Source organism: Cupressus sempervirens, chromosome 11 (genome assembly GCF_028749045.1).
Source record: "Cupressus sempervirens isolate cs-2001-9-10 chromosome 11, ASM2874904v1, whole genome shotgun sequence".
Classification (NCBI taxonomy): Eukaryota; Viridiplantae; Streptophyta; class Pinopsida; order Cupressales; family Cupressaceae; genus Cupressus; species Cupressus sempervirens.
Genome location: NC_143128.1, coordinates 103847288 through 103858113, shown reverse-complemented (window position 1 = coordinate 103858113; position 10826 = coordinate 103847288). Strand labels below are relative to the sequence as shown.

Genomic DNA, 10826 nt, shown 5'->3' with positions numbered 1-10826 from the left:
ACTTTCTTTTATGTTTTTATGACTTTGAATGTTGTCATCATATGAACAAGGGTATGACTATTTCTTCACCATTTTTCCTGGAATTATATAAGATAATTTAATTTAAGTTGATAAAGACAATTATTTATAAAAAGAAGAGAAAACACAAAAAGATGTATTCTTTCCACACTGCATAAAATTGTTGAAAATACTTCTAAATATAGCAATATAATAAATACTACTATAAAAATGGTTAACAAATTTATCACCGAACATAAAACAATGATGACTATGACATCTTGCATACATATGCCCATTGCTTGTCCTCCAAACCACTCATCACATCAAATGTGAAGGCTGCAATCAAGAAGATCAAAATTTTAATAGCGCAGCCGAGGACCAATTCTCATCACCTTAGATGTCAAATGGGTAGATGAACTACACCCAAAGAACATGGCAGGAAAGAACTTGTTTCTTGGTAGCCACGACATGGTTGAAACCAAATGGCACTTCAACATAAAGTGTGGAACAAGAGGATATCCATAAGCAATTTGAAAATACTTCGAAATGCAACAGCTAAATGAGCTCTTTGAGGAAACAAGGCTTCACAAATTTGCATGCTTCTCGGTCAAAATTCATAGTAGAAGAGATGACATAGAAAGAGATCTAAAAAATTGTTAACATTGTGACTTTTGGTCCCTTCATCCACCTTCTTCTGGACGTCATTAAAATTCAATCATTCATTCAATGATTTTGCCTACTCTACTCATGATGAGTCTAATCTAAATATACTAAATCCTTTCATGAAGATGGGTCCTCTGCCTGACAATGTAGCTTAAACTTCATTGAAGAGGGAATAAAAATCAAGCTTCAAATCAGCTAACCTTAATCAAGATCATGACCTCCTTAGTTCTAAAAACAAATCCAAGAATTCCATGTTTAAGAAGCAACAATGGGAAAACATTGTAAGATGTTCATTAACATCCTTTCCTCCTAATGTCAACTATGGCAAAGTTCTGTACTCGATGTGAAATGATTCAGCCTTGTCATAAGACAACCAGATTTTGTTCTCAAGACAACCAGATTTTGTTCTCCTAAATCACTGCATGCTTAAGAGAAACTAAGATCCACGTAATAATATATTACACCTCATTGTCACATCCTTTCATTCATTTTGGAATCATTGCCACATTCTTCAATTCGTTTTCTCTACCTTTCGATTCAACCTCATTGTAAGATGACATTATTTTATTCTTAGATGTCAAATTAATTTATGCTTTCTTTCTTCTAATTAAGAACTTGTTCTAGAGATCAAAACTTCTTGTCATCATATTGAAGAGAAGCCAAGGCAACCTCAACATTACATAAATTGAAGATAACACATGGCAAGACTTGTTCTAGTGATCCTAACTTCCTCATCAAATAGATATTGAAGAAAGGCAAAGGAAAACTCCTTGTTCTAGTAAGCCAAACAATTCTTCTTGGCACTAAATATTGAAGAGAGTGATCCAAACTGGTTTTGGATGTCAATCTTTCTTTTCCATCTCATAATTACATAATGATTCAAGCCAAGAAATATTTCCTTCTTACACCAGCAATGGGGAAACTACAAAGAAGGCAAAAAACAATTTATTTAACAATACTGATGGAACAAAAACAAACAAATATAGTATCTGTTTGACAGCTTTGTGAACAAACATTTCTGCAGAATGGCAGTTTTCAAAGTACTTCTCGAATTTTGGATTAATATTTCAAGCAAGCTCTCCCACTAATTACCAGGGAACTACAAGTTTATTTTTCACAGGTCCAATTAATTAAATAGGTTTTCTAATGCAAATAAATGTTGATAAACTATTGTGTCCAAACATTTGGCTATATCTTTCTGCTGGGTTAACGTCTACTAAACAGACTAGATATGGCTAACTCCTGACATTAAAGGCCATTATAGCCTAATTATCTAATTTAAGTGTCAAATGCACTTCATACCATAAAACACTTGTTCTTATATGACACCCAGAGACTTGCATGGAAACAGACATGAAAATCAGCACTATTCCTTAAGCATCTCAGTCATAGAAAATCTCCTAAAGAAGCAAAGACATTTGCTAAATCACATTCATACTGAAGCACATTATTCCTTAAGCATCTCAGTCATAGCCTAAAGCACATTAATGCTAAAAGTAGTCTCACTAAAATTCTTTCAGCTGTTCTATTGCTTCACTTTTAGATGTTCTATTGCTTCACTTTTTATTAAAAACTAAAAGGTATCTGCATTTATAAAAAACTCACACCTATGTTAAACAAAAGCGCTCACCTATGTTAAATAATAATGTTAGGTATAATACAAATGGACATGCTGAAGCATATCCTCGCTGTTTTAAGCCAAAATTATTTTCCATTAAGAAAGATATATAATATAAGAGTCGTTGCTTCACTCTGGCATCAATTCACAACTAAGGAAACAGCTACAAAATAAACTTCAATACTATATGTACAATAACTCATAACAGCTTACTTTCGAATAACACAAGCTTGCCAAGTACTATATTTACTTAGAAGTCAAAAGTGGACCAGTATCCAGGAAGAAGGTTTCAAGCTGATGCAACTTTTCATCCTTATGAAGGTTCTCTTTTGCAGTCCATAAAATAGGCTTTTTTGTTAGAGAAATTTGAGTATTATCTAATTACAAGTAGAATTCCTCTTTTGACGCATCCTGGCAGCCCAGGACAATGGTTGACTCCCATCGTTTAAATCACCTCTCCATTTCAGATTTGAGAGCTGAGCTTCCCACCTTGATTTCCATTCTTCTTTCATAAGTTCCTGCCAGAATTCAATAATTAAACTCAGTATGGAATGGTAAAATACTAAATGTTACTGTTATAGAGCACAAACCACATCTTTATCATGCACAGAACAGCAAAACATGATTCTGGAATTAATAAAATATTTAATGCAAGAACCCCTGACAACTAAGAGGTACATGAATCCTATCAATCAATCTGGGATCAATAATGTCATTATTGGTACTCCGCATATGTAGTCCTTGAATATGGGAAGAGGAATTGGCACTTCAAAGCTCAAATATACATACTTTTAATCAAGAAAGCTATAGTTCTCATTCCATGCAAACATCATCAGTATAAATATATATTATATATTTTGAGGTCCATGAGGCAAAGTGGTATTAACTGGCAGCAAAGTGATATGACCTGGACTCAGAGGGTTAAAAACTTGAATAAGAGTACACTATGCAAGTTGCCAAAATTTTGGCAAAGAGTTGATTTGACTGGTTTCACTAAAGAGGTCGTCTAACGAGTATTAATTTGGAAAAAGTTCAATTAAAAAGAAATTGAGATATATTACCATAGTTAATAGCTGATCAATTATGGGAAGATCTTATTCAACAACAAGATGCTAAGTTGTATAAAGTGAGAATTAAAGCAGACCAAGATGCAGAACACAAAACTTCAACAACTGGAAGAACCAATTTTTATTATTGCAAATTTAGATGTAAAAAGGCATAGCCACAAAATCAACCTTCACCCACCATCAACCATTAAAGCATGGGAAAAATATTATAGGTTGTTTATACCAAAATAAAGTGCCGAAAGTTACAGAGAAAGCCAAGACATATTAAATGAGTATATGTTGGATATTTAAGCAGAGAAAGCCACAGAGCCAAATCTCCAAAAGACAAATAATGGCAGAAATATGAGTCAACAAGTTGTTAATGGAGAGTTGGATATCAAAATACAAATAGAAATTTAAAAACAATGGTCGCCTTGAACAACTAGATTAAATTTTGTAACAATTGAAGCCAAATAGACAGAGTCCTAAATCTTCAACTCCCAAAACTTGATAAATTTACTAATTTTAATACAAGTTTAGTTACAATTGAATTTTTGATATTTGAACAGGCACACAAGGATAGAGGAATTTTATTAGGATTCAATCAAAGAAGGGCGCAGATCCAGATTTACTAATGAACAAAATATAAATATATGAAAACAAAGATTGAGTTGTTTTACTACAGTGGATATTCAGGGGGATAAACAGCCGCTTTGCTGAGGCATTGTCAGAAAGCCTAGGCAACTAAAGATTAAACCAGAAGAACTTGAAAAATAAATCAGCTTATCCAATCAAAGTTGGAAAACAAAAATAGAATTTGAAAAATCAAACAGAAAAACAACAAAGTCCAAATCCTCAACCATCAGATTTAGATACCATAAAAGCATAAAACATTTACGGGCAAAGACAAACTACAAATCATGAGCAACCAAAAAATGAGACGTTTTCATTGCATCAGATATACATTCAAAGTTCTCAAACCTTCAACCATTCGAAAAGTAGAAGATTTTATAGGGTTAATTGAAAGAAATTAGATGCCCAGATAAACTTTGGAGAGCAGACAGACAGAAGAGATGGGCAAAATTTTCCACATCATAACTTGAAATATAAAACTTTCCACCCCCAGACACCTATGGACTACACAAATCTAAAGCATTATTTCCCAATCACTCATTGCAAGTAGGTATCAAGTTGATTTATAAACTCAGAGCTTCAAATATCAGATAATCAAATACCACACAAGTTAACTCCTTTGACACAGTTATGGTTCGAGATCAAAACAAAAACATCAATTTTGATTACTTAACCAGACAAAGCACAGACCAACATAGATCTTGACCCCCCAAAACATGCATTCTTTTACAAATCTGATCCCCAAATCTCAATCCCCAGCATAAGCAAACCTTCACAAAGTTGAAATCTTAATAACCAAAAATTGCAACTTCAATGCATCAAATGGTAATAACCCTGTCACCATCCACTCGGCTCATATAGATTTTAAAACAAATAAACAATCAAGAAATCATCGGCTTTGATTGAGTGGATCCAAACGATCAGAAAGACAAAATCTATTTTCACTCTTGTGACCACTCCAGAGAGAGAGAGTTTTTATTGAATCTGCTTGATTGAGATTTTAGGAGTGAAAAACAGCAAAAGAGAATCGATATTCATCGAATCTGCTTGAATGAGAATTTAGGTGTCTAAAACAACCAAAAACAGTAAGTACATTGAATTTTCTTGAAATATGCAATCAAGATTGGTAGATAATTGTCAGACAAAACCAGAAGGAACACAAGGGCAGAAGTAATAAACCAGTCCATTGGCTCTGCTTGAATGGATTTCTAAACCAAAAATACGAAAATGTCTTTAGCTTAAGCAGGTTTTAAAAATAAAAAAGTCATCAAACAAAATTCGTTTCAATGCCCTTACCTCTTGTGGGTAATCCCAGCGCTTGTTTCCAGAAGCTCCAGAGGCAAACCCCATTGCAAGATGACTATCATACAAATTCTTCCTCCTAGGATCAGAGAGAGTCTCATAAGCCTCTTGCACTTCAATAAACCTTCTCGTATAGTCCTCTGCATGCTCAGGAGGACACACATCAGGATGATACTTTCTAGCCAGCTGCCGATATGCCTGCTTGATATCATCTAACCCTACATCGCCAGATATACCAAGCAATTCGTAAAAGCTCTGAGATGGGCGTTGCTCCACAGAGCCCATAGTTGCTCTAGCAGAGGGACTCAAGGGAGACCTCATTGAATGCAATGATGGGTATTTCATCTGACCAAAATTGAGGCCACCGGAGGGCTTGTACAGAGTATTTCGTGGAGATAAGCATGTGGGTGGTAATTCAGGGCACATTAGGGCTCTTGGTGATGTAATTGCAGTGATTTCCATGGCTTTTTTAATCGAACTGGGCACTCTAAACAAATTCAAATCTGAAGTTCTATTTTACTTTCAGCTGAAGAACATAGACAAAGATTGCTTGCCAGAAATTTTGCAGAGTTTAAGATTTTCCCTTCACTGTTGTGGGCTCATGTGGCTTCTCTTTGCAGGAATCCGAAGGGCACTTCAAGCTGTATAAAGGGAATGGAACAGGGACCCACGTTTGCCGTCGTCCCCTGATTATTTGTGAATTATTCGACGGAGCTTGTAACGAGTCGGTATCCGATTTCTTTAAATTGTTTTCAGAGTTTGACGGTGACTTGTCCGGCGATACGGATCACCAAAAAAAGAAGAAATCTTCACATTTGACTCCCAACTACATTCACGAAAACTTCACATTTGAGATGATTTTCTGATTACCATCCCAACTTCATGCATAATCAGAAAGCCCTAATTTTCTACCTAAAATGTCACCTTTCACGCGATATTCCATTAGTGCGGGCATACGGCAATCAAATTTTACCTAGAGCAGAGGCCTGCTTGACAACGCATTTGATGAAGACATTAGGTAAACATCAAAAGAATTGAAGGTTAAAGATGGATGTTCGCTAATATTATAATTAATACTTTAAATCTGAAGAATTATCTAGAAGTTTCTAACATCTTTGTCTTTTATTACCAATATTTTGAGGTATGTATTTTTTTAAAGAAATAATTTAATTCTTATGTTAAAAAGCTATTTGGTTTAAGTTTTTAATGTGTTGTTGATGTAGGTGAAGATAATGTTGTTGCTGATGATGGTTGGGCTCCTCCTGAGCCGACTATTCACCCATCCCTTGGTTGGGGTTCTAATGATAAAGATCCTCCTCCCTCTGCGGGCGCTGCGCTGGCCACTTACGAATTTTTTGTATTTTCTATACATGTTTTTTATGCTTAGTTGATTTTTGGCCTGTGGTCGTCTGAACTCGCGGGTTGATCCTGTTTCCCTCGACTTTTTTTTGGTGAATATCTAACTTCTTTGTATTTAATATAAGGAAGCGACTATTCATCAAAAAATAACATGTTATTAATTAGATTCTTATGTTTGTTTGTTTTTAAATAGTTATTGTGGTGTTTCTTTAACCATTATTCTTTTGCAATGCTTATTATTCTCATGTTAATGTGAAAGGTGGACAATGAACTATTTCCTATGAGATATATAAGTCACCAAGTTTGAAGAAAAGTGTAAAGTACAGTTCAAAAAAAATGGCAGCAGATGATCTTCACCAGAGTGCTTACTTCAGAGAACTCAAGCTTGTTGGTGGACGCTGATGTGTCTCTTCTGAGAAGTTCTATGACTATTAGCTGTGATGAAATCATATCTTGCAGCGTAACCTTGTATGTTATGGTTATTTTAGCAGGAAGATTATTACCTTTGTTGCAACATTACTTCAGTATTATTAATATTGATGTTATGTCGGACAACCATCTACTTTATTAGCAATGTTGATGTTCAGTCAAGCTTCATTGTATCTAATGTAATCTACTTGTAAAAAGATCATTTTTGTGAAAAATTTTACTTCTTCCAATAAAAAAGTTTGAATGGCTATATCGTAGGATGTGTCACTACCATGGTTGATAAGGATTTCATTTGAATTGGTAAACTACTAATGAAAGTTAATAGTTCTTGTATTGCCATTATTCCTAGAATTCAAGAACCTCAAAGACTTGTTGACTTTTAACAGATTAACTTATACAATATTATGGAGAAGATCTTTTTCTTAAGTCTTGGTCAACAAAATCAAACAGTTTCTCAAACTCCTCATTAATTGTAATTAGAAAGGCTTTGTCCATAATAGACTAATCATTGGTGTTGTCACCAGCATTCATGAAGTTGTTCACTCTATGGAGAAGTGTTGTCTCATATGGATGGTTCCTAAATTAGACATCTCAAGGGCCTATGAGAGAGTGAATTTGTACTTCTAATTTAAAGCCCTAAAGAGGTTTGGATTTCATGATCACTTAATTAGCATATTTAAAGAATGCATAACACTTGTTGGATATTTGGTGCTAGTTAAAGAAATCTAGGGGTTTTTTAGGTGCTACCAAAGGGATTAGACAAGGTGACCCCTTGTCTCCATATTCATTTATTTTCCTTGCAGAGGTCTTTGGCCAAAACTTTCAAAGCTTAATTGAGAAGGGAAAATTGAGAGGAGTCAAAGTTGTATATACCATACTATTTGTTGTCTTACACCAATTTGTAAATGACACAATCCTTTTTGGAATGGCCTACATATTTGAAGCTAGTCTAGATATACTTTCTTAATCAATGTGTTGAAGTATGTGGAAAATAGATTAATTGTGACAAGAGTTGTAGTCATTTCTTTAATACTACTAAGAAGTCGCCAAACCAAATTAAGACCTTCTTGAGTTGTCAGAGTGAGAGTCTCCTTGAGATTTATTTGGGACTTTTTCTCATTGTCAAAGGGGTTACAAACACATTTTGGAACTTGATCCTTGAATTCAAGAGAAGCTTGTTGGCAAGAAGGGAAAGTTCCTTGGTAGTGTGGGCAAAATTCAACTACTGGCAGCTACTTTGCAAGGTATTCTTGTCTACTTGATTTCTTTATTTAAGATCAGTGGTACTATGGTTGAGAAGCTTGAAAGGATACAAGAAACCTTTCTATGGATGGGTGTGGAAAAGAAGAAAAGAATGGTCCTTGTCAATTGGTATGTTGTGTGCTACCCAAAGTCCATGGGTGGTCTAGGTTTAAGAAGAAATCAATTTACATAGCAACTCACTCATGACCAAAATGGGGTGGTGAGTGAAACATTTTGAATGATAAGTATCTCGGCTAAACTCTAAATTGACCCAAACAAACACAAATTGGTTCAAACGACGTTATTTCATGACCAAAACATAGAAACAAAGTAAATTTTCCAAAATAACCTCATGGAGGCGCAAATGCACTAGGTACTCTTACATTATACTTTCTTATAACTATTTTGTATAACTTCATATAAATATATTTAATAAATTCTTATCTTTGTGCACTAACAATTGATATCCTTAAATAAATCATTTTTAGTTTTAAAATGTATATATATTATGAAATTGTGTGCATTCTATTGCAAACAGATTGATACAAGTATGAGGATGTGTTTCAATCATTGTTTTGTCATTGATGTCAAACCTGCTACTTGCTAGTAAGACAATTGTTTAGTTGATTTGAGTACTATCAATTGTTTGATTGATGAGGAGGTTTTGATCAAATAAGATAACAAAAGAACCTAGAGAAAAGGTTGAGTTATGGTATGAAAAAGGAGTACAAAGATCAGTTAAGACAGTGATGATATAGTGCATTGATTATCTACTTAAGGTTCCAAAGGTTGGATACACTGATTAAGTCTAGAAGAACAAGTAAGAAGAATTGAGTTTGCCAAGCTTGACCGAGTGGACAGTAGGTGTTGAGAAAAGTTAGTGCAAGCTGAGCAAAAAAATTAGTTGGAGTCGAGAAAAGCCAAAGTTTAGTGTATACCAATAGATAAAGTGTAAGCCGAGTAAAGTTTAGTTGATGCCAAGCACCAGTAAACTTTAGTGTTTGTTGAGTTATCTAACGGATGACGAGTGGAAGAACAGTATGGAAGCCAAGTGACAACATAATGATGTTGAGTGCTAGTATTCATGTTAAATTATGGATTTGATAAATCTGAGCCAACTATTTTATTTTCTTGAATTGTGTGAAGCGTGTGGAAGATAACTATGATGAGTTAGTAGCACAAAATTCATGATAAACCATTTTGAGGCAAATTCAAAGAGGATTGTAGGAGAAGTTTCTAGAAGGGACTAAAATGAAAAGATGGGTAGATTCATTGAATCCTACCTAACCCTAAAATAGACAATAGAGGATGAATGACAAAAGATCTTAATTTTCTATTTATAGAGATGGCTGGTCAAAAGCAAGGTTGGTCAATTTCAAGAACCTAAATTAGGCAAGAAGTCTAAGGTATTGCTTCATTCAGAGATCGAACTGAAGAGACTGCTATTGGAAAGAAAAGCAAGAAGGCTTAAGAGTATGAATGTGTGTAGGGTGAACAAGCTATTAGAGTTGAAGTGTGTGAAAGCCAAGAAAAATAGAGGATGGAAAGAGAGATCTATAATCTGCAAGTGAGTTGTAACTTGTTATCAGATCAAGCCTTACTACTACTTTCTAATCATTGCAGTAGTCTAGCGTAAATCCTTTGGATTAAGGTTGACCTGATAGTCATTTGTAAATCCTTTAACCAAGTGAAATTTCAAGTGAATGATCTAAAGTCCTCTAACAAGGCTCGCTCCTAATAGGGTGATTCAAATCCACTAACCAGGTTACATTTAATAGTGTGCATTGTAACCTTTAACAGGGTTAGCCTTTCATAGGTCATCACTTCAGAAGAGTGAGAATGAGTAGCATGTTATTGGTGGTTTTCCTAAATTAGGTTCCTACATAAAATCATTGTGTCAAATTTTTTATTGAATATGTTATGTTTCATATTTACATTGATGCAAAGTTGATTTGACAGTAACCTACAAAATTTAAGTGATTGTATGATCTGATGGATGCATGCATGAATATGTTTTATGAATATGGGTTTACTAAGCTGTGAAATTTTTTATTTGTACATCTTGACCTTGGATAATTGATTCACCACCCCCCCCCCCCTCTTAGTTATTCTAAAAAATTCCAACAATTAGTATCAGATCCATCTGTTTGAGAGAACTAGTTTGAAGGTACTAGAAGGAAAAGATCAAGATGTCAAAAAGAGAGGTACCCAAGCTTAACAGGGACAACTTTCTTGCATGGAAAAGTCTAATGAAGCTACATCTATGAGGTCTTGGAGACCATGCACAATCTACCATCACCAATGAGCATGTTGATCCAATTGGAGCCCTAACTACTGAAGATCTAAAATAAGAAGAAAGAACATAATTAGGAAATATTGGAGATTTCCTCTACCCTAATCTATGCTAAGTTTGATGACATCAAGGGTTGTGATAGTGCAAAGAAGATGTGAGATGCTCTTCACACCATCTATGGGGGTGAAGCAAATATTTTGAGAGCCAAATCTAAAAGTCTTAGAGGTAAGTTCGATGATAT

The 10826-nt window shown here is 34.6% G+C and overlaps 1 protein-coding gene across 1 annotated transcript; it reads right to left on the bottom strand.

Annotated features, from left to right (window-relative positions):
- Positions 1-2354: 2354 nt before the first annotated feature.
- On the bottom strand, positions 2355-5880 carry LOC149528418 (chaperone protein dnaJ 20, chloroplastic-like). The gene is made up of 2 exons (XM_089808760.1): positions 5257-5880; positions 2355-2799 (listed from the first exon to the last, which is right to left on the bottom strand). Exons 1-2 carry the CDS (start codon positions 5722-5724, stop codon positions 2659-2661), a joined length of 609 nt encoding a protein of 202 aa, XP_089664886.1. The 5' UTR covers positions 5725-5880; the 3' UTR covers positions 2355-2658.
- Positions 5881-10826: the final 4946 nt, after the last annotated feature.